Source organism: Pagrus pagrus, assembly GCF_965226575.1.
Source record: "Pagrus pagrus genome assembly, chromosome: 3".
In the NCBI taxonomy this organism is placed as follows: Eukaryota; Metazoa; Chordata; class Actinopteri; order Spariformes; family Sparidae; genus Pagrus; species Pagrus pagrus.
In genome coordinates, this window is record NC_140187.1 from 8,365,966 (window position 1) to 8,391,534 (window position 25,569).

Consider the following 25,569-nt stretch of genomic DNA (forward strand, 5'->3'; position numbering starts at 1 on the left):
CACTGACAGTCCGAGAGAGATAAGTACACATGAACCCCTAAGGTTTGCAGGTCCACTTAGTAGAGAGCAACTAATCTAATCAAGTACAGCAGCTAATGCACAATGAAAGCAGACTCATTTACTGGAGATGACAGTCAGCCGCTTCCTGGGTGAACGAGAGGGAGAGAGAAGGGAGAGGGAGACGGAGAGAAAGTTCAGGGTCTGGAGTGTGAAAGGATGAAGAGATCAGGACGGATCAGCTGGAGTTAAAAGACAGGCAGTCTCTTCTTTAGATGCTTGTATCGCATATGTCAGTTTCACTCTCTTATCTGTCCATCCTGTATTGACTTACGCCCTTTTCTCCTCAGTTTATCTATCTTTCAACAGTGCGCTCGCTCATCTCTGTCCGCTCTTACCTGTGTTCAGCGCTGCCTCACTTGCAGCTCAGTTTCCTCCCTTCAACAACTTGGTGCTCCTCTATGTATCGCTGCGTCCGTGCGTCTGACTCAGTCCTTCTCTATCCACCAACACCTGCTGTCGGAGCTCAGCCTCTCTCCTGTCAGATGATGCTGAGAGCAGCCCTCCCTCTATCCTCCCTTTCAGTCCGAACCTCCCCTGTTTTTTCCTCCCTTCTCCTTCCTCTCTTTGCATGCGTGCAATTAACTGTTTTTATCCTGAGATGAGCACAAACGCTCCACTCTCTCTGTCTCCTGCTCTCCTCTGCTGATGTCTCCCCCTTTGTTCGCTTTCTATCTCCACCTCCCGTCTTTTTTCTCTTGATCTGTCTGTGACAAGAGAGCTGCCCATTCAAGCTGTGGGTGTTGCTTTTGCTTAGCATTTGCCTCAGCGAGTCTGCTTGTTAATCACAGATTCTGCTCATTCAACAGGACAAAAACGCTGTGGCCGGATGTAGGCTTGAAAGCAAAGTTTTCAAAAAAAAAAAGGGGGGGACATTACCTCATCTGAGAGGCGACATCAAATCTCTCTATCCTATTATCTGCCTCTCTCTGACAGCTTGTTCCAACATCATAAAACCCCTTCTGCAGAAATTAGCCTAACCATCCCATTGTCCATTTGACACATTAGCAGCAGGCAGTTAGCTGAAAAGCTCTCAAATGCTGCACATTTTTGGAGCGCGCTCTCACATAATGGGAAAAATCACTTGCTCAGCCCACAGAGGAATAAGCACAGGTCAGTGTTGTCCAGTGTAGCACTGAGTAATCACATTTCCCTAATCCTCATGCATAAGACAGTACGAGGCATCACCACACATTACATGTACAGTCGCAACAACGCAGTCTCGCATAAAAAGGCATTCACCGAATTTCCAATGCTCCGCAAACACAGTGCAGCAGAAATAACCGTTAAAGCTTGAAATCCCTTTATCACCCAAAATAAGTGCAACGTAGGATGTAGATGGAAGCAGCTCACAGACAGGCATGCTCCTAGTCTATGTCCACAACAGTTTTCAGATTAACTTTGGCTAAAACATTGTCTTTACGTATTTCAAACTGGCAATAGACAACTTTTTTAACTTTTTCACTTCTGTGCTTAATCTGAAAATATGAAAAAAAGCACCATCCACGTACAGTTTGGTTCAGTTTAAACCTCGTTTTCACGTTATTGCTATTCAGTCTATCACAGGCTTGATTTTTCTCTGAAAAGGAGGACAAAATATGGCACAAAAAGTGTGTCTGCATTGTTTTCCCTGGTCACTATTCCCAGGTAACTTTTTTAACTTTCTCACTTCTGTGCTTAATCTGAAAAAATGAAAAAAAGCACCATCCACGTACAGTTTGGTTCAGTTTAAACCTCGTTTTCACGCTATTGCTATTCAGTCTATCACAGGCTTGATTTTTCTCTGAAAAGGAGGACACAATATGGCACAAAAAGTGTGTCTGCATTGTTTTCCCTGGTCACTATTCCCAGGTAACGCTGGAACAACTACAATAACTGTGGAAACTCTACACTGCAAAAAACATAATGGCACAAAGGAAGCACATCTGCCTTTGCGAAACCTGAACAGGAAGAGGCATTGTTTTTTCCTGGGTCACTTTCCCCAGGTAACGCTGGAACAAGTGAAATATCTGTGGAAACTCTACACTGCAAAAGAGGACTGAAGACGGAGGGTAAACGGACAGACACTCGATGAAGAGCACTGCTGTTGCGTCATAGTGTGTTTCCTCTTGACACCGGGACATGAGGCGGTTAAAACCGACATTTTTATGCTAGATTAGTAAGTAATAAGATCTGCATACTTATTAATACAACCAGGTATTTTACTCAGCACTGACATCAGGATTTCAAGGTCAGGTTGAGATTCTCATGGTTGTTTTTTGCTTTGGGCAGTAGCCAGGCGGTTAGCGGTAGCCGCGCTGCTCCTTGTGACTGCAGCCTCAACCATGATACCACAAGGGTTAGGGACGCTAGGGAAATTTGAAAAGTTGTCTTTGCTTTAATAAAATGAACATTTTCCAGCTAATTCTATTACATAAGTTCAAAGTAACGGGTCACATTTAAAGCTGCTGTAAGCGTTGTCGTCGTTATAGCTAACTTCCTGTCTGTTTTGCAGTTAGTGATGCCCTCCCTCCTCTCTACATTACCCTCGACCACAGAGAGTAATGCAAATATTTCCTATTATGTTGAGTCAATGTGAACATATTAAATATCTATGTGTAGTTTATTACAGGAGACTGAATAACCCATTTGAAATGCATTACTTTTATGTCTAATGCTTGCTGGATTATTAACACTTGAAAAACACATTTTGTTTATTTGGAAATTCCAGTTAACTTTATTATATTATAATTTAATAGGCGCAAAAGCTTTATGTAAAAGTGTGCATTAATTCATTTTAACCAGACTAAGCTATTTAATTTATTCACATTCTCTCAACATGTTTTCACATTATGAAATAAAATTAAATGATAAAATGTACATGTAGTTTAAATACTTAAAGTCACTGTTTCAGAGCATGCAGGTGAAGAGAAAGCCTCAAAAGATCCAAATGCAATAAAAGACCCGTGACTTTACCAAACGTGCTGCACCTTTCTGGAGACGGCATCAGAGAAGCTCACTCTCCACAATCTCGTACGCATTCTTCCTCGTCCTGAGTCTTTGCTCTGAAGCATCGCCTCTGGAAAACAGATTTAGCTGCTTGCTACAGTTTCAGTAATAGTTCTGCTAAGAAGCTGCAGAAGATCCGACGGCAGCGGTGCCAATCGATAACACCGGCTGCAGGCCCTTGAAACAAACCCATAAGGGGATGTGAGCCAAGCCTTCTGGCGGCATGTTGGCTTGTCCACACCCTCGTGTGTGTATAAAGTTACAGGTAGCCCAGAGCTAGCTTCAGCACACACACACAGGGAACACACAAAGCCTGTTTTCTTTTCATTTACTGCTAAAGAAGGGGTCTGGGTTACGACGGATAACCTCCATTGTGGTTTTTCCAGTAGAGGTCCGTGGTAAGCTGCTCCACCACTCACCCAGGGAGGATAGTGTTACCCCAGGGAGGGCAGGATGAACATAGTTGAGCTCCAACAGGCAGAGAAGGAGCATGAAGCATGCAGGTTAAGTACAATCAAAACCTTTCTGCCTGTTTCAAGCCTCTGTGCTGCCAGCCAGGTGGAGCTGAAGATGAAAGAGGATCTTGCCTTACACGGAGGCAGAACAAATGAGAGTCAAACCAGGTCAGGAGAAGCGCGAATAAACAAATTATCAGTATTTCCTTCCAAGTGAGTACATAGGAATTCGGAGTTGTCAAGTTAATCAGTCGGTGTGCAATTTCAAGAGCATTTCTACTGTATGTGGGTCACGCTGAGACTCTTCTGACTGCTTTTTCCCCCCATTTCTCATTTCATTAGTTTCATCCCCCTCTCTGACTCTGTCTCTCATTGTGACTGTCTGCTTCCCACTCTGTTCACAGTCCCCTCCTGAGGCAGCTGAGACTAAATTTAACATTTACACACCACCAAACTGCAGAGAACACGCTTAGAAGAAGAATCAGTAACACATACATTTACAAGACACCGTATACTACGTGAGCACAACACAACAGCTGCTTAAAAACTTAAAAACCTGCCTCATCCACAGCCAGAGCTCAAAAAAAAGCTGCAGTTTTAACTTCGTTGGTTGCATTACTTTAAGTGTGAGGGATGTTGTGAGTACGGCTCAAATCTTTTCAACACTGCCTCTGCAGTTGCTGCTCCGCTCAGTGAGCTCCGAAGGTCAAAGGTCAAAACTGTCAGAACTGTTGTCAATAGTGCGTGGGGGGAAAAAATCAATTCTTAGATTCATCAGTATTGCCTTGGAAGTTTGTGTCTCTATGAAGAAGAATAATAATCAGACATTTAAAACCCAATTCTACATGAACACTTTAACATTTCTGCTCAACCTGTCTGTAGTTCTGGTGAGGACGACTGAGCGTGAGCAAAGAGCAAAGAAGTAGCGAGTAGTCACACAGCCAGATAAAATATATCATGTATAGAAATCTAAAATTTGTATGCATTGTGACACATCAATAATCATTTTATAATCGCACTATAGCCCTCTAAATTTTGAATCGTATCAAATTAAATCACATCAGGAGATGCCGAGAGACTCCCATCCAGTAAAAAATGCTCCTCTGCCAAAGATCTAGCAGCCCTGTGAATGGATGGATGGATGGATGGATGGATGGATGGATGGCACTTTTGCAGATTTAGGGGGAAACACAATAAAAAGAACATATCGTTGCAGAAAAATCATAGTTCGTAAATTACAGGCGGTGGAATTAGATTTGGGATTTTGACTCGCCCTGCAGTCAGCAGGTAAGCACAATTACAAGATGTTGGATATGGGAGTCTTTTTTTAACTTTTGGTCCTGGTTTCAAGCATCAGTGCAAGGCTAAAAGAATCAGGCTAAAAGAAAATGTGATTAAACTGATAAAAGAGACAACCCTCTTTTACACACCATATAAGTATACAGTATTCTGTGAGTATTTTTGGGCCATGGAGACCAGAACTAGAACAGAAAACACAATCCGAGCTGCAGAAAGAGTTCGCTTAAGATTGAATATTAGCACTACAGTATGGAGCAATGTTTTTAAGTGGGTCCCCATTTTATTAATACGACCATACATGAGCACGAGGATGCACGTGTGTTCATACAAGCATGTGGTGGCACATTTTTACTTCCTACAATTGGTTACACAGCACTCTGCTGGTCTACAATGGGTGGCGGTAACACTCCAGCCAGGGGCGAAGATCTGTTATCAACTTTGGAGGTGAAAAATACGTGAGGGGCTACCACAAGTAGTGCTGGGGCCCTGAAACACTGGTTAATGTTACTGTGGCTCCCTAGCTAATGTCAGCTAACTGCTAGCTAACAGAAAAGGTGACATGTACTGATTCAGTGTCTTCAGACGCACATTCCCACACATGTACTGTACCTGCATCATGTGCAACTGCTGATGGTCTCTAAAGGCAGAGTGCCTTTATTGCGTGCTATTAAAAGAAATCACATAGCTGTGTTTGCAGTGATATATTGGGTGAAACAGATATATATTCTGGTAAGTATGGTGACACTGATGAACTATCTGCTTTAAACTAATGCAGGAAAAGAGGAACAAGATGACGGTCTATCAAAATGTAATCATCACGTGTAGCCCTCGGGTGCAGGGTGGCCATGGCTCTCATTTCTCTCACGGCTTGAAAAGTAGAAAAAAGGCAGCAGTTCTTCAATACAAACACAGTGTTGTCAGCACTCCCAGAGCCCTGCTGGCTCTCATAATTACCTTGTGTTTGGGTGGCCCTCTCCATTGATTTTGGCAGCGATATACTTGGACCCAAACTGAGTGTGAATCCACAGGAGCAAGTGGGCAGGTAGCATATGGAAGACTGACTGTACGGTAGCTCATCCACAGTTCAGTTGTATTGTCTTGTGCACTTATATGTATTGAATTTCTGTGGATCCACTAAATGAAAACGCACATGTGTGTTAAATGTGGATGAAATTAATGAAACGGTGATTAGCAACAGATTTAAATGTCACTACTGTATATAATCCCCTTCCTGGCCTTGACATGATATCAGCATGCTTTGGGCAAGTACACCCTGAACAGGGCGCCATCACACAGGCAAATATGATCACATTCACACCTGCAGGAACTGAGAGCTCTAAATTTCATGTTGGCGGTTGCCTTATGTGTCTGAAAAATCACATTTTAAGTAAATTGCACGAAAAATTCATTAATTTAAAAATAATTTGAGGGTCAAAAATAACTAATTGGGTGCTAAACTTAGACTTAGCTCCAGGGAAAACCAAAATACAACTGCATATTCAATCAGTTTAACAACACACGTAATTAAATCTGCAGCATTTTTATTTCCCCAGTGTGCCAGTGATTAAGGCAAGCTTTCCAAAACTTAACATTTCCGTAATTGAAAGTCTGACTTACCTCCTTATTTCAAATTTCCAAGTCAATGAGGACAAAATATTCACATTGAACTCTCTCATAGAAGGTTTATCTACTTTGATGTGAGACAAATAAAGAGTGAAATGTGATCATTTGTGTATTTCTATTCTTGGAAATTTTCAATGTGATTTCCCTCGACATTCTTCTGAATACGCTCACTGCATTTAGTGTTTGCACTCTTCTGAGAATCTGATTGTTGAAGTGCAACCTCTTCTTCCAATTCACTACTTTCTCATCCTGGATTGATTGAATGGCAAGTGGATTGAACCTAACCCCACTCTGCTGTGTTTCTGAGTGCCCCAGTGACTAATAGGGTGATTAGAGTCATTATGTGGACGTGCAGCGCTGACAGCAGCGGCTCCAGGTGGGCACGGTGGCGGCTGCTGAGTGAGGAGCACAAAAAGGAGAAAAAAAACAACAACAACACAGATGTCCAAACAAAGACTGAAGCATACTGAGATGCAAATGAAGAACAACTGCAATATTGTAATGTTAAATATAAAAACCAGCGTACCTAGATAATTAAAAGTTGCTCCGTTGTGGGAAAACAGCAAAAATTGAAAACAAGTGTTTATGAGACGAACTGCAACTGTCATTTTGGAAATCTCATCACCAAATGTTACATTATCGTCAACATTTTCCAGACAAAAGAAGGTGACAACTCGTACCTAACAATTTGGCTTAGAAATATGTAGCTGACAACATTAATTGCATATGTCATCGTTCCAAAAATGATATAAAAGCACCGTTTATTTGAATAAAAAGGATTTCTTTCATTTGACTATTGTTGGAAACATTTGGGATGATGTAAGAGTCTTGATGTAAGTCTTTATTTTTTTATTTTAAAGGGGCTCTGTTTAACGTCTGTGTTGTGCCGGAAGCCGCTTGTTGGTTTAAGTTAGCAAACTCCATTTTTAAACTAACGTTAGTTACTGTTGCGAGTCAGGGTGATTGTAAACTGAGGCGACAAGATGGTGACGATAACCTGGTCTGCATCTTCACACGAAAAGTTCCACAACACTGTCCATCAGCTTTGACTGCGTTTGAGCACAAAGCATCAATGACGCACACACAGAGTCCACCGTTCCTGTGTGTTGCGGTGGAGACAGGTCTCTGTAAAGATGTGGACACACAGCATCTGATACTAGTTGATGTTAGTTGACTCCATTAGCTAATGTTGCTCTCTGTTAGCGGAGCGGAGAGCAGCACTGAGACGAGGCACTCGAGAACATGTCATATCCTTTGGACTGTTGCGAAAATCACAACCCGAGTCCTTCATTTCAAAGAAATGCACCGTCCAGGAGCATTAAACAGCATCAACACATCATGCACAGGCTTGTAGAGGCAGCTGAGAGAAACAGGGAAGGTCTCATTTCTCACACCACGTTACAATCCCCTCACATATGTCCAATAAAGACGTGATAAATACATGTAAATGTGGAAATGCCTGAGTGAAATAATTGCTCCGTACTGTTTGAGTGACGCTGGAAACACATCATTTCCTCCACCGTCGTTCTCCTTAGCTCTCTGTCATCCTATTCAGTGAAGTATGTGAAGTGCCTATTTAAAAAGTCTCCTGCACTGAGATGTAATAGAGCTTGATTACATGGAGTCGACCTCCCGATGATGTTAAATGGCTACAACTGCAAGCAACATTACCCACCTCAATAAGTCCAAGCTTTTCAATTAACTGCCTGAATATGTCTCTATCATGGGGGAGGCTAATGAAGCACAACTGGCAGGAATATACAGGAATAAATGTAGATTAACTGTATCTCTCAATACGCAGTGATACATGTTAAAACAGCAACATTATCTCTCTGCAACAGCGTCTTAAAACTGAACATTATAATCTTCTAAGAGATCCAATTTAAGGTAGCATGAGGGTGGACAGTACTTCAAAAACATACTGACTCATTTCTCATCTACCACTGCTGCTGCCGCAGTCTGCGTTTGACTGAACAGGTGCAGTGAGTAACAGACGAACCCCATCTGCTAAAATAACCTCCAACATCACTGCGATTCTTTCCGACTGCGACCCCCCCCCCCCAACCATGCATAAGCAGACCACGTTGCAACTGCATTGGGTCATAATGTTTTCCTCTGCGAACTCACAGAGAACTGGACACACCCGTCTGGATCGCAGCAGGGGTCACTCCCCCCCCGCCTGGTTCGGATGCAGTTGAAATAAAAAAAGCCACACGGTGCTTTAGAGAAAAAACTTCAGCTGCTCTGGGTCTGTGAACCATTCCCACAGACACTAACTGTGGTTTATAAGTGCTGCTTACCCTGCTAATCCTTTATGTACAAAACAATGGAGCTTCAAGGTGCACTATGTAGTTTTGGGGAAGAAATTTTGATCAGAAGAGAAAAATCCTCATTGACAATTTCATGTAGGTAAGATATGTGAGCCACAGACCTCTGTAACACTGCATGGACACAAACTGTGCCGTGTGGCCCATACATGATTTGCATTCATATGTGGAATAGGTTTAAATCGTTCTTGTTTAAATCTGCCCGAGCGCCTGTGATCCCTGTATGAGCCGTGGCTGTCTGCAGACATCTTAAATGAAAACATCATCAGAACTAATGAGCGTGATCGCTACACGCAGCTGCGATCGCTCTCTCTCAGAGCGAGCTGTGATAAATGTATGTAATTTATGGATTGGACTCTGTGATGTGAGACAAACAATAACTAATAGTGGGGTTGGGACAATGGAGATGAAGTTGCTTGAGTGAAATCCAGTCATATTAACTCCGGGCGAAGGCTATGCTTCTAATTGATATCATCAGCAGCATCCACTTCAATCAGCGCAGATGAAGGGAAGTACGAGATCAGACGAGGCTGAAATGAACTGTGCAGAGCAACAGATGGTCGAAACGACCAAGTGACTCAGACAAGAACATAAACTTGTTGAATCCCAGTGAGACTAATATCCACTGAGCCGACAGAGCACCACACACAGCTCCATTAAATAAATGAACCTTTGCACTATAAGGAGTTGTGGACAGGTTAAAGAATAATTACACTGACGGGAGGAACACGCAAAGGAGTTGCTATGTCATGTGTCACCGCAGCAGGAAGGTAAAAGTTGGGGGGTGTTTCTTCCCAGCACAGTTGTGCCCACTGCTAAACCTGAAGCCCCAGGATGTCCTGGCAGCAGGGTTGTACCTCCTAATGCCGGCTGAGACTGTCCAGGAGCGGTTCAGTGAACATTAGAATAAATTCAGGTTGATGCAGCAGACTGCTCAGCCATCAGATCTCAGGCCAATTGCACATCTGCGAGATGAGATGGCGCGAGTCATTCAGACTGTTTGTGAGGCAGAATATCTCCATTGGTGTTTTGTTCATATTCTGTGCGAAATGTAAACAGTGTGTTTGTCCCCACGGCAGTCAGACCTCACCCCGGGCTCAACACACGAGCCTTGATGTGACCATTGAGCTCCAGTTGGCTCTCCTCTTTTCCTGTTTTGCTTTCCTTTTCATGACACTCGCCACGATATTGGGAGGGAGAGCGGCCATTAATAGCAATCTGAAGAGGCACGGATTCCCAATTAGAGGCCTCTTCGCCCCGCTCCTTCTCATCATTCAACACTGAGGACCACTTCATTACCACCCAGCTCCTCGTGTCAGTCAAAGGGTTACTCAGACTCTTGGCCCCGAGGCAGTTCAGACTACGTGGCTGCAAGGCAACAGACATACCTCCAGCTGTGCATATACATTATATATCGCATTATCTTAAAGAGGAGCCGCTTGAGGGGTGTCCCTAAGCAAACATGTTAATTAAGAAATTAGGGAAATGTATCCACAGTTTGGTTCATACCTATGAGGTTAGATTAACTTTGTACATTAACTCCACTTAAATTAACTACTTAAATAAAGAGAAATAAAGAAATACAAAAAAACTCCTTGGACAAGACCAGTCTTCATATAACTCCTTCAGCGAAAAGAAGTGAAAGTGAATGGAATATGTCACAACATTTGTAATTTACGAGCAGTCATTAAATGCACCATGTAGACCGCAGGGGTCAGTTCACAGAAGCAGGCAGCTGGACGCGGTCGAATACTCTGACAAAACCTGAGTTTTAGAGACTGGAAGAGAGTTGACTTGAGGGGAAAATTCATCTTTTTGCTGTTTTTTTTTCTTTGGTGACAGGATAAGAGCAGTAAATTAGAGCTTTCTGGTTTTTGGTCAAGTTAAAAGGGAAAGTTGAAAGAAAATGGGACAGCAACTCGGAGGGTGGCAGTGTTGTGGTCCTCGAGATTGGCCTTTTTTGAAGGTCTCGGTCTCGTCTTGAACTCTTGTCGCGGTCTTGGACACGGAGGACCAGTAAAGATGACAACTGCAGTGATATCACAAGATGCTGCAACATATCTGGAGGGTGGATGTTTGTTTTGCGTCTTTGGTCTACGTTTCAGAACCGACACACTGCTTTGCATTACAACAGAAGTGCTCATAAGGTTGTCCTTTTTTTGTTGCGTCACTTGATAGTAATTTCATGGTAATATGCCAATCTAATGCTTCCCCCCCCATTAGAGCAGAGTCGAGTTGTTGGGGACAAAAATGTCCACATCCAGATTGACAATTCTCGCAGAAATGCCACGGCATTTATTCTGGCCTCCTTACTGCAGCACGGCGGCAGCTTTAGACTGAGGCTGATAAGCACCGCCATTATCGAGAGCAATCAAGTTAATGAGTGTTTAATTGGGAACACTCTGCTGAGAGCAGTTTAGCACAGTAAAATAAGTGTGTTCCCACCTTTTCATGAAGGGCAGCCCCTTGTCCAAATGAGTCAGGGCTACTTAAGTCACATACGAAGTAAAGTGTGTGTGTGTGCCAGGGTGAGATGATGGAGGCGCTGCTCGGCAAGGGTGACAGCGAAGTGTGAGCACTGTGGATTTGATGCCCCTCCACACACACACACACAATAGTCTCACACACGCACACAGAGCTACACCTGGCTGGTTGAGGATAATGTTGTGATGGATTAGAGGCAGTGGCACATGGCAGAGGATCCAGAAAAGATAGTTTTTAACGACGGTTTGAAGCCGCTGTCCTAAATCTCACCGACATGCCGCCTCGCCTAACACAATAGCTGTGTGAGAGGCGAGACGGAGAGAGCCACACACAAAGTCCCTGTGGACATAAATGAGACATGTCCTAATTAATTCATAAACCTTTTCAAAACGTGATCCAACCATGTTTGACACCGGAACAAAACCTACTGGATGAAAAAATAAACTCTCTCCCGGGGTAAAAGACAGGAGGTAGTATCAGAAGTGTAAGTATGTTGTTGATACTTGGGTTTTTTAATCCAAGTGCAGCCTGAGAATGATGGAATACACGATTGGCATAATGACTCAATGATTATAATCACAGAGCTCTGCTGTGGATAGCTCGCACAAACCGCACAGCCCAGCCCTGAGCTGCCATTAGCATGTGCTACAGCCGCGTTTGCGACACAGAAACACAAATCCTCTTAATGAAATTGAGCGGGTGTGTGTGTGTGTGTGTGTTTTCTCCTCTGATGAGCCTGAATCATCCTCACACCTCCAATTTCACAGAATCCTCTCCTATAGTCATGACTCAAGTCAACAGCCCATTTGATTTATAACTGTGAAAAACAAAAGAATACAATCATCGTCTTCCTCATCTCTTTGTTCTCTTTCCATTTCTATTCAACTCACGGATGGACTGTGTCCGGTGTCAGTCAATGCAAAGTAGAAACGTTCTGCTAAATAACACGTTTTTTTGATGACATTTGAATCCATGACATAAGAAACTGTTTGTATTAGTATGCCTATATATTACTATACAAGTGTACTTTTTTGAGAAAGTTGAATATCCTGGAGTTTTATATTAGAAATGTACAGTTTAAAAAAACTGCCTTGTTGGGCAATTTTCACAGTTAGTACAGTGTTTCCCACACATAGACTTTACTTGGGCGGGCTGCCCAGGTATATTTGGATGCCTGTCATTGTTTGGGCTTTTGTTTTATTTATTTCCTGTTTAATTTTGAAAGTTTTCCCCGCCTTTTTTACCCTTTCCCTACGAGCGTCCATGTTTTTCAGAGCAAATGCATGTTTTTAGTTTGGAAGTTGGGATTACAGACTGAAATTCCGACTTCCGACTTGCAATGAAACGCACCATTAGTCCCTGTGAATTTAAGCCTGTATTTTTCTCAGTCTTTGTCAGGTCGTCTGTGTCCTCATGTCAGCCCTGCAGTCTCTGTTCTCCAGTCCTGTTTTACTCCTCGTGTTCCCTCTGTGTTCCCAGTGCTTCGTTGGTTTACACTTTATTTAGTGTTGTATTTTTTCGTTCTATTATTCTCAGCTTTGCCTCCGCCTGCTTCTTCTGTTTTTGTTGCCTTGTGTTGTCAGCTTTTTTGATTGCTCTCAGTGACTTGCACTTTGTATCCAGCCATCCACGATCGATCAACTCGTGGGCAATCTGCCCTCCCGTCTAGTGTTTGTTCGTTAAGCAACGATATGGAGGCAAACTCAAAGCGATTCTGAAAAAGGCAGCTGATTTTTGAGTCTCAGGTCAGCAAATACCAACACTTTGAGTTGGTGGCTCGGGTCCTACACAGTTTCAGGGTCATTCTGTGGCAAACGCTGCAGTACAATTAGTATAAATTAGCATAATCACCTATAATGGACTATATTACAGCAACTGCTTGGCCAATTTAGAGAATACTGGAGTGGTTTTGAGGTTATTGAGGATGCTGAACCCCTCCATAATATTTTCAAAATTCGAATGGCCACTTAAAACCACAAGTGGCCATATTTTAACTCCCTGTGGGCCATTTTTTGGTTAGTAAATTTAGTGATTTATAAGTTTGAGAGGGTGCTGAATCAGTTAGATTCGGTATGATAACTTAACCTCCACTCAGTTACAAATTGTATGATTTTTAAAACCACAATCATGCAAACGAGGGCTCTACTGGACGGCAAATAGTCTATAATAATAACAATATCAATAAAATATTACATTAAGTTATGTAACTCACAGCACAACAAACAAATACGTGCACAGGTTCATTACTGCAGCAGACTATAAATAAGGAATTGCAAATCATTATCCATGTAAAAGCGGTGCTATCAATCTGTCCGTGGCCCTTGATGGTTGAGTTCACAAAAGCATGTGCCCGACATGGCCAGCTGGTGTTGCACACATACTCGTGCTCCCTGACTCCCTCCATCTGCTCTCACTCCTGTATTTACAGCCCCACATTCCCGCACTCCATGCTGTGAAACTACCTGCCAAGCCGCAACCATTACAAGCTCCACTATCTCCTCTTCGATCATATGCAGATGACCCAAAGCAATAAGAGCACGCAGGTTTTTAAAGCGAGAAAATAATTCAATGCGTGATTGAAAATCTCGCTATGAGTCAGGAGAAAGAGATTAAGAAGAGCCATGGTCTGCTTATGGCTCTAACTGCGTCTCGCTCAGGTCATCACACTGTCTCCAGTAGAAAGAAAAGCACATTTAGAGAATGTTAAAGGGAAATAGCTTGCAAGCATCTGACTAAGCATGAAAATGATGGACAAATCAAAGTCTATCTCTCTGCTCCTCATGCTGACTCAACTGGCTGTAAAAGGATGAAAAAAAAAGCTTGTTTATTGCTGCAGCACAAAACAGAAAGTCATGCTGACAGTGAACATGGGTGGAATAAAATGGGATACATACTGAAGATGGCATTGCTCAGCCTCGACACAGATCATCTTGGTTTCATTCTGACTGAAGTAAGATATCTAATCAAAGTTGTGGTTGATCATGTGGACTCAGAAAACAGTCCTGTGGCCTCCATCTTAACAACTTCAGTAGTTTTTCAATGCATCACGTTAATCAAAAAGGAGAGGACTTACCATAAGGTTCTGGTTCTGGAGAAGCTCTTGTCGATTCTAGAGAGAAACAAAGTGATGAGGGATAAATGTTAGTTCCCATCTTAAATATTACTGAAAGATGATTTTAAAAAAACGTCTGAAGAAGGTGAAACAGTAGAGTAGACCTTAGAATTGTATTTTTTTTCAATTCTTAAGACATGAACTTGCCACCCGGTCATACCGTTATGAGGCCTCGAGTTTGACATTACATCCATCACCATTTTGTTTTTTTGGAGCCAGAAATGACCATGTTTGGACAAGTTGCTGGAGCTGTGGAGGATACGCTATGCTATGACTCTATCCTGATTGAATCTGACTGCGATTAAAACCAATATTTACATTTCTTGTTAAGCAGCGACCTCTTGTGGCTGTAGTAATGATTACAGCAGAAAAGGAGGAAGTCAGGATGACGGTGTGTTGTTTTATTCATAAGGTAGCCACGCCCTGGTGCATACCCTCCTTTATCTTTGAATTTACTCTAAATGGGACCATAGATCACAAAATGAACATCATGCTGTATTGAAGAAGTCTTAAAACCACCACTTAATATACTGTCAATTAGAACAACTTGATCAGCATTAACATGTCGCCCTGTGAGATCTGATGTGCTAAATCTCTTCAAAACAGCTGCCAGTGACAGATGTAGGCAACACGGAGCAATGCTTGCATTCATCTTAAGTTGTCTGATTGACGTCAGAACAATATTCAATCTCCTTAAAGCTCTGCTCGCTCTCCACCAACTCCTGAGGGAAGCCTCAGGCTCTGTTGCTGCTAAATTTCCCAATATGTTCGCCAACTCACTGCTAACTTGAGTTAATGATGAGCGTGAGCTGCCTGTTCTGGCTGGAAACAACACTAATGACACTGAAACACAACAGTAGATAGTGAAACACTCCATAGAGAATGGAGGAATTGCAGAGGTGGGTGATAATACTCGATAATAAACAAAGTGATCCATAATGAAAGAATACTGGTCGGTGTGGCTTTGATGTTTTCAACAATATATACCGCAACGTGCCTCCGTGAAGCCAGATGAGTATGATCCAAATCGCCTCCCTCCACTGATCCCTTTTCTTCCCACCACTTCCTTTATCTACTCCTCTGCCTGCCAGCCACTTGCTAAGTGCAACCACAGTGGGTTTGTCTTAAAGATGAGAAGATGTGGCAGGCAGGCAGGCAGGAGTCGAGGAATGTGAAGTATGATTATAAAATATGAAAAATGTGTAAATTAAGTGGGGAGGAAGCATGCAAAGCGGACAAAGCATGTGGAAGATAAACTACCCACAGAATTGATTACAGGAATCGTGATCTTGCGGTTGACATTAATGACAGAGAGAAGAAGAATGCTTACTTATAGGTAAAACTGGCTGTGTAGAGGAAGAAGAGAGGAGGAGTAGAAGATATGAGGCCGGCAGAAAGAACAAAGTGGTTTGGTCAGCCCACTTGCCAGAATGAAATGTTGGCATTGTACGTTTCTCCAAACCAAAGGTACATCTACATGTACTGTATATCACATCTACGTCATCCAAACCAAGTGGCTTTTGTGCCTAAACCTAACCAGACCACAAACACAGTGTTGAAAATTGAACATGTAAAGTTGCAACATATCTGTGGTTTGCAGAAATGTCACATTTATTCTGGAGATGGGGTTGGATTTGCCTGTTTTCCTCTGTTGGTGTGTGACATTTTGAGAGTTTTAAGAGGATTTTTGCGTGGCTGCTCCTCTCTTTTCATTTACCCTGCATGCAAATGACGGAGGACACCCTGCATCTCCCACCTGGATCAGTCTTTGAAGCATCAGTCTTTGAAGCACCAAGTAGACGCTGGTTGAAGACAATCAATCTACTGATAATCACTGCTTATCCCTTCCTCCCCTCGGGCTAAGCCAATCAAATAATTACCATTGTCATTCAATGCCAACAGTCTCACAGACGCTCGCTCTATTCAGCAGAAAAACAACGTGAAGGTAATCGAAGCCACTTTTCTAACATTGTCTTTCAAAGAGACAACATGCAACAAGTTTTATTCCTTTTTTTTGTGTGTGTGTTCAATATAAATGTGCCAGGAGGATTCAGTTTCAACTCCGTGCAGGGTTACTGCTGGGCCAACTCTACCTCAAAGAAACATCTCCACTCTCATCTTCACCAAGACTTCTCAAGATGTGAAATGACAACTTATGTGACTTTGACATCCAGCGCTACAAAACCCAAGATGTAAGCCTTCGATTCACCTCCAGTCTGTCATCACTGTCTGTTGACAATGACAGAAAGACAGTGGATGGATTATTCCTTTTCCCTACTCAGTCTCGTAAAGAACCGTTAAAAATGATGAATGAGATTCCCGGCAACGTCACAGACCATTTCAGATTTACCCAAGGAGAGTCTGAAAGTCAACACTCGCAGCGCATCTCACGATTTACCATCACATTCATAAAATATTAATAGCACAGCATCTTATCCAGTTTTAAAATTATTTATTTATGCCAAGGAGAGTTAGGGATGTATTATAATGTGTGGAGAACACAGTCTGACACTATGATTTTTCTACTGAAGAGCAATCTTGTCTCAGCTTGAACCGGCCCCATTCACATATTCGAAAAGCCCAGCCACACAGCTCCAGCTCATCACCCGCCAAAGACTTTCCGCTGATTGTTTTTTGATATACAGCATGTCTTGATTTTCTCTACAATGGCAGAAAACTAAGGTGCAATGATCACCACGGACGATGGGATTCTTTTCATCATCGATTAGTCTGCCAATATGTTCTCAATTAATCAATTTTGTTCAGAAAATCAAAAAAATTTAATCACAGGACATTACACAGAAGATGACGCAACAGCTGTGAATCCTCACAGTTGAGCAGCTGGAAACTGAATGTTTGTATTTCTGCTTGAAAAAGGACTGCAAGGGAGAATTAAAATAGTTGCAGGTAAATTTTATGTCAGTCGACGAAGCGATGAGCCAATCATTTCAGCTCTACTGCGCTGTCCAACAACCAATTATCATTCCACTGATTGTGCACCTGAACTTCACAATGAGTAAAAATCAGCCTGTAGAAACATTTGTGTCATTGTAAACTTGTCTTCTGTGGCCCTGGAGGGAGCTTTTCCAAAGGCTGAAAAAATGACCTTGGTGATGTCGGCATTAAGAAAAGAAACTGCATTACAGACTGCAGGTGTGTGCTTGAAAGAACTTGGGAGGCAAGGAGGGTCTAATGAAAGAAGCTATCAAGTTGCACTGTGGAAAATATAGGTTCCTCGAGTTTAACATACAAGGGACTTAAAATCGGGGATATCTCGGCTCCGATGCTTCACCCTCTACCTCTATCAATTCTGGAAACACACAGGTGCAATACTAAATTATTGGAATATCCGTTTGAGTGGGAGTTATTACAGGTGAAAACATCTTCATTCTGACTACTAGTGGAACAGAAGTGTCCAAAAATACACATGTAAATGTTTTTAGCTTGAATTTCTGTTCTGGAAATATCTGCAAATTAGTGTGGATTTAATTAGATAACGCATCATTTGCATATTCAAACATAAAATACTAGAAATTAATCACACAAGACACAAAGAGCAACACATAAATAATCATCTTAATGCACTGCCATAATTAAGAATTTTATAATACATATCTTTAAAAGTCTGTTTTCTCATTCTCTGAGCCAGAAATCTCCACTTCAGAAGCACTTACATACAACAAACTTCTCAGTTTTATTCCTATCCTGAAGTTTATTACAGAGGGATTTGTTCATAAATCATTCATAACCCGATTTAACCTTAACATTTTATTCCTCAAAATACAGGACATGCATTTTTATGGCTATAGAGAGATTTATGGACTAATACAAAGAAGTATCCAAAATCCCCTCTGTGAATACCTTTAACTCTAAGATGTCAACAAAATTAATTAGTTATTAGTTAATTAATGTAAATATTTCACATGACAATGCCTAATTTTTCTATTTCAGGGTGAAACAATACTAGATTTCTTAATGTAAGTAATCAACTGTTGAAGATTCATGGTGATTCAAGTATTTCAACTATCCACCTGTTGGATCGCCCCTTAGGTTGATGGAGCAGTGGGTGAATATTCAATAGCGTGCCGGCACCACTGGGTGACAGGATCGAGTTAAGTGCTGTCAAACCAGGACCGTCTCATCTTTGTTTCTGTGCACGTATGATTCTTCAGAGTGACGCTCCTCTGTTTCTGCCAGCTCTGTGGCTCACTAGTCCACGACTATCTCTATCTCTGTCTCGCTACTCCACCCCTCCGTCCTCCCTCACCCCCGTCTCCCACTCCAGTACTTGTGTCTGTTATAAAAACATTGGATGTAAGTGTGTGAGAGCGGCTGAGATGATGTAAGAAAATGAAACAGCATCCCCGCAGTGCGTCTGACATCAAACATGTTATTACACAACCGCTTCTGCACTTGCACGCTCGTAGCACTCGTCTCTGTCATCAGACACAACTCACCTTTGTGTGTACGACTGTTAAAAAGTATTTGGCGTGCAAACAGTGACATTCTGCGTGTTGCTGGTGAGGGCTCGGCTGTTTTGCCGTGTTTGTTGCCCACTGTTGGGAATGGAAATATGAGTTTGCCAGTCAGCGATACGCTTGGTGATTATCCCCCTGCTGACACTGGCAACACACTGTTTTGGTGTTAACAGTCAGGGCTGAGAAACAGACCGTCACATAAACAGCTACACCTCCATCTACTGTGGAGGCATGTGACAGTCAGTCAAGGGAGGACACACAAATAGGTAGAAGGCAACAAAATGGGCTTTGGCTGGTATGACGTTTAAAACAAGAAGTGAGAACAAGACGTTAACATCTATTTAGAGCTGGTCTCCACACGTCTGTATGTTCTTACAAGCAGCTTAAAGGTCTTAAAGATCTTCATTGACTGATTTTTAATGACAAAAAAACAAACTCTCTTCGTTTTCATGACTGAATAAACTGAATAAACAAAATGACCTTAAATGCCATCACAATTACTGTTTTACTTTGTTTATATGTGGCGGACCCTGCCAACTTTCTAGCTACAAACAGTGTTCTGGGGACCTTGTTTTCCTCTGAGAACAGCTTGTTTATTCAGTTTCTGAGTTTGTGTTTTTACCTCATTAATATTCTGAGTTTGAATTTCTTCTCCAAAACTACACAGTGCCCCTTTAATCATTCCCCATTGTATCATCATGGAGATCGTTTGACTTTAAAAGAGCCGCAAAACCCTCGGCGTGTTGGATACTGCCATCTTCGTGTTTTTCACCAGAGTATCACATGGCTCTCGCTGACAGCTGAGAGACTCAAACCTCTCACTTAGACCACAGCGCGCCGCTTCCTCCTCTGCCAGGAAAAAGAGACAATAGACGAATCGAGCCATTCAGACAGAGATAGCTCTTTAAATCACGTTAAATGTGAGAAATCAATACGAGATGCGGCTAAATGTATTCATCAAGCTTTCCTTGAGTGGAAGCGCCGGCCTTCAAAACAAGAGGGTCAAGAGCACTTCAGTAATTATCTCACATCAGCACGCTTCCTCTGCTACCCCCTGATAAATAAAGGCTGCTGTGATCTGTTAAGCTCAGTCTGCGCACTTCCAACATGTACAGTCTTAGTCCTGTTTTATATTCTTCCATGCGGTCCGCGCTGCGTGGATCAACAGAGATGGCAGCGAACCAGAAATTCATCGGCTAATTTGATTTTTTTTTCGAGCCGCCATCAAACTTTTTAGAATAATTGGACTAAACTGAATGCAGATTTAGTGGAAGTGACAGGCAGAGCCTTGTGGGGAAATAAGGCAGCACTTGGCTGTGTTGCTGGGAAAAGACGTAGCTTGGCAACGTACTGATAATTCAAATAGCAAACATTTCAATCTTCTCAGAAGCACATGGGAAAAAAGAGATGAACAGACAAGTCAACAGAATAAATCATCAATATGTTATCTAGACTGAATATTGACGGCATGAACGCTGCCTTTCAACAAAACCAGGAGTTGTTATGGAAAGAGACAGAGAATGAAAGGCCCCTTAAAGAGCTATTTTTTTGTCAAGTTGCAAAAATCAAGTGTCAGAGTTGTTTTCGTTAAATGACATTTTGTTTTATAGACAGCGGATGATCTGTCTGAATCCATCTGAGCCACATTAACACAGGCCTGTGCTCAATCAACCCCGTCAACCAAGTCAGTGGATGTGACTAACAAGACAGGGGGCTGGAAAGTCTGTTGTTTGTTGATGCGTTTGGACTTAACATAATTGAAAATCTTTATTGCTTGGCATAACTGTGGACGTGCACAATGCCAACCCGACTGATAATATGCCAAGTACAGAGGTAAAAGAGGAAAACAAATCTGCGAAGTGTGAGAAAAAGTTTTGACGGAAAAAAAAGGCCTGGAAGCAAAAACTGAGAAGCTGAAAAAAAAAAGGGGGAAGAACGAGCAAAATAAATCAGCTTATTTTCTCAATCAGCTTCGTTCTCTGAGCTCTGCGGTTCCACCTGAACAAAATTAGTTATTTCACAAGCACAGCATACCTGTATGTGTTTTTAATCCACCTTTAAAGTGGGCGTGTCTCAGTTGGAAGAAGGCGATGTCACGTATGCTAAAGCACCAATCAGGATTTATTATTGTTATTGAAATCAGAATCTGTTGACAGTTGGTGGGTTGTTCAGTCACTGTCAATCAAGTCTCATCAAACTGCACCCACACAGTCCTGATCCAAGAGTTCAGTGTTAAACTCGAAATGAATAATAAACCAAAATGTTTTCTCAAATTTGATTTTGCTTATTAAGTCATGAATATCTAATGTTATAGAGAAATACAGGAATCAACCGCTTATATCGTATCGTATCGTATCGTATCGTATCGTATCGTATCGTATCTAAGTGGACTAAGAGTCTTTTCATACATGGAAAAAAATAAAACTGAGGCAATTCTTTATTCTTTTGTTTATTTTAGACTTTAATCCCACTAATCTATGCCAAGCAGTAAACCATCTGCATCCAGCTGGGTACCTGAGGCTAGTGCTGCGTGCACTTTGAAATCATGACAGGTAAAATAAAAGTCATTGTTCATCTCAAGGAAAAAAACGAAGACGAACTGCCAAAAAACATCCAGCAGAGACAGCTGCTGTTCCTCATTCAGTCTACTCTAACACAGGAAACAGTCACGGTTGGAGAGAGACTACGGAAAATATACAAATGTCAACTAGACGGTAATCTGTTTGAGAAATAAAGAAACACATTTGGTTGTAATAACCATCTGCCCATAGGGGTCGAATTCAGCTGGACAGATATGATCAATATAACAGGGTCCACTTGACTTTAAGACAAATTTCAGGGCCGTCGCGCAAAATGATAACATCTCTAATTATCTCTAATCATCTCTAATCATCAGCATGTAGATTAAGGCTGAAACTGACAATTATTTTCATAAAAGATGAATCTGACAATTATTTTCTCAGTTAACTGATTTATCATTTGGTCCATTAAACGTAAAAAAGCATAGATGTACAGAGATTTTAAAAATGTCTCTGACCAACAGTGAATCATTGCTGATTTAAGTTATTGTTTGACTTATTATTGCAGCTTCAAGATGTCAACAACCACCTAAAATGGATCAGAACCATGAAAAACAAACAAATACACAGCTAAAATGCCTGAAAGTAAAGGTGTACTGGGTGCACAGCCGCTCCGTCCTCCTCCTCAACACCAGGTATAATACCTCCGAGGGAGACCGAGCAGTGGGTTATGTGCACAATCCTATAATCCTTCACTTGGCTGAACTGTTGCCAGTTGTCTTCAGGCTTAAAGCTGACTTAACTCACCAGCAGAGAACCAGCCAGCTGTAATTCAAAGCCTGTGAAACCACCAGCGTCATCGACTGGCTTTCTCCAAATCTTCAGTTTACCATCACAACCTCTCAAAATCTCCAAACAGGCAAGTGGTTCACATCAAACAAGGCCTTTAAGCTTGTGTTTGTGAGGGGGCAGTGACCTCGCCCGCTTGTTCTCACGGTTTATGGATTTAAATACAAGTGGGAGGTTTACAGAGAAAGTTGACAGAAAATCCACCGAGGACACAATGTTAAAATCAGCTTTTCACCCACACAGTCAACCATCTTTGAAATCATTTTGCCTACTTCACATAATTGCTGGCTCCGAATTTACATAACACGAAAGAGAAAGTCAAATCAAAGAGGAACCTGGCACAGCAGATAGTAAAATCGATGCTGAAACAGTGTCCAACTTCCAGCTGCTTTTTTTAAGCTCATCAGTTTTTGTTTGCAGTTTTTGTACAAACAGCCACGTTATCGTGTGCTGACGGCAATTTCCATGAAATTGCACGCGGAAATTATGCTGCAGCAAAATATGCTCGTCAAGGACAAAATCCTGAAACAAATGCAGACCGGTAATTTGACGGTCCGGGTCTGAGCTTCATCCATTTCTGTTTGAGAATACTCTTCCTGTTGTTCATTAGGCACTAATTTCCCCAGAGACTCAGTTTTTATCTACAAGGCTTTTAACATTGGGGACATATTTTACTGACAACCGCAAACAAACCAAATATTAGTCACATTAAAGTGAAAAAAGGAGAAAGCTAATTTCTCTCTGTCTACGACAGCTGCGTGCTTTCAGAGAATCCTGAGGAAACTGTGGTTTAGAGATTAGAGGAGGATATCAGATTGGATCATAGATGGAGGGGGGAAATTTAGGGCAACATTAATAAATATGGAAGGCGGTCCCTCAACAGGCAGAACCACTTAACTATCACACTGTTCCGGCTGAGCTGCTCTGGGGACGATCTGGGGGCTGTGTGAACAAGGACAGGCTGTTCTCAGCAAAGCTACACCTGCAAGAACTGCTCCAGTCGTTTCACTGATTTCATTTAAATTCTGAAAATAATTGGTGATTTAATCAGGATTCAAAATGTTCCAACCTTTGACAAATATTGTTCTACACACCCGGGTAGATCTTGCCTATGAGTCAGTGGTCGAGATCGGGTCGGGTTTAGGCGTAAAAAACAGAACGCCTGACGAGTTCAGGTCAGACTCATTACTACTCTCTCAGACACAGTCCGCCAAAATCCATCCCCGAATACCTCTGTGGGCAAAAACACTTATTCGTCTAGAAAGAAACTGAACTAATAAGAAAGTCCAAGTTCCTAAAAAAACAACTGAAGAGACTACAGTATATATCACCTTGTCATGTGTAGTCCACTAGATTTTCATGAGAAGCAACACTTCCACTTAACCGCCGTCACATGTGAGGACCTGAAGCGTCTGACACCTAAATGTCGAGTCGATATTACTAATCAATGTCCAGCTGGCTGCAGCAGACTGGGTGTCATCTCACATGTGTTTCTCTGTAGGGTGTAGATCTGTGCCTCACTTGGCTCAACCAGTTTAATCATTAAGTTTAAACATGTATAAACACAAAACCTATGTTGTTACAAAGAATACATTTCTAGTAGTTTGTAGCAGGTGTCATCCTGGTGAACGTCCACATTTTTCAGAATGACACTACTTTCTTTTTGGATTATGTTCCTAGAATCTCACTGCACACTTTGGGAACAAAGTGGTTGTTGCCATTCCAAAAATATTGTGTTTTCCTGCCCTACATTGCACTTACTTACTTGCTATTGGTTGTCGGCATCTGCCTGTGCACTCAGCACGGCTAGCTTTCAACCTCCTACAACAGAAATGTCAAACTGGGCCTCGTGAGTGTTTTTTTAGTCAGACTTGGCAGAAACCCTTAGCAGCAGAAACAAAGTCGTAAAAAGTAATTTCACCGCCTCATGAATTCTAATTCTGGCTGAGAGGCTCGCTGCTCACAAACCAAAGTGTTTTCATATCTGAGAGATTCACAATCTGACGGCCACAAAATCCTCAAATGTATGATTCTGACAAGGCCGTGACTATAGAAACCTCTTTTACACCGGGGCTGTCAGAATTAGACACAAATGACGTTCAATTATTCCCGTTAAAACAGAAACATACAGGTTTGAACCACTAGAATACCTATTTTTGCAACATCATGTACATAAGAGGGCAAACCGATACAGAGACATGACTTCTTGTACGGGTATATTTACTTCAACATGAGCTTGTCCTTTAAAAATAGACAAATAAAATAATGTCCTCTACCATTAAACATAATTTGAAGACTACAGACCACTCTCTCTCTCTCTCTTGCTGCAGTAGTGCTGCCTTTTATTCACAATAATAATTTTCATAATCGTTTTTCTGTGTTTTTTTTTACCCTTATATAATCAAATAAAAAATATTCATCGACAGCCCCATGTTACATCCCCCTGCTGATGCAGTAACAGGTAATTTATGAGATGTCGGCCGCGCTTGCAATTATCATTTTGTTCCCTCGAGATAACGTCAAAGTTGTTTAACCTGAGAAAGCAAAAGCGTATTTCCTCTTATTACTTACAGTTTGAGGTAAGTACAAGCGAGCAACTGCTGCAAACAGAACAACATTATGCCTTGATTTACTATTCAGTCATTAATCCTGAAGAAGAGAAGTAGTTTCCTCATGATAAATGATCTTCTTATCTTCAGAAAACTGCTTTGTTTCCTCAATATAACAAGAAAAATGTGCCGGTTCTCATGAGAAAATGAGCTTTCTTATCTTGAGATATTGAAATAATAAACAAAAAAAAGAACGTTTGCAAGCACGGCCGTTCTTGGCTTCCATACCGTCCTCATCGGAAAAACAATAACATAGGTCGTCTGTGCAAGCAGCTTATCACGACTCAAATATACGTTTATTGTTATGAGGTAGCCTCCAACGGTCGTAGTAAATGGCTGCAAAGGAAGAAGCCAGGTGGTGAAAGGGAGGCAGACGGAGTGGATGGTTCAACAAACACTTACACTCAGACCCAGGAGACTGTTTGTGTCTCAAGCCGTGAGCTTTTCCAAAACCTAACCAAGTAGTTTAGCTGCCTGGACCCAGTGTTGAATAGACTCTAAATAGACCCTCTTAACCATCCATCCCCAGCTCCCAGTAGTGTTGGGGGTAAAGTGTTGGAGCAATGTATCACTTAGAACCGTAAATAAGTAATATTAATGCATTACTGAAAGGTTTCCAGTGGAATTATTACATTAACTATGTCGAGAAATGTGTTACTACCAACCTCGTGTCATACACTACATCAGAATTGTCAGTTTACACAAAAAGGACCCAAAAGCAAGACACACACAGCGGTAGGAAGGTTCACAAAAAGTGAACATCACAGGC

General features: G+C 41.8%; 1 protein-coding gene across 5 annotated transcripts in view; it reads right to left on the reverse strand.

Moving 5' to 3' along the window:
• Positions 1 to 25,569, reverse strand: part of rap1gapb (RAP1 GTPase activating protein b) — a 110,311-nt gene that overhangs the window by 43,308 nt on the left and 41,434 nt on the right. For 4 of the 5 annotated variants that reach the window (XM_084346174.1, XM_084346171.1, XM_084346170.1 and 1 more), the window contains one exon: positions 14,307 to 14,342. Coding sequence is in view for 3 of the 5 variants with exons in the window: in XM_084346171.1 (XP_084202297.1) it covers positions 14,307 to 14,342 (36 nt within the window). In the remaining 2 variants the exon portion in view is untranslated. Of the gene's footprint in view, positions 1 to 395; positions 733 to 14,306; positions 14,343 to 25,569 lie in introns of those variants that run through there. The other variant, XM_084346173.1, reaches the window with a different exon arrangement.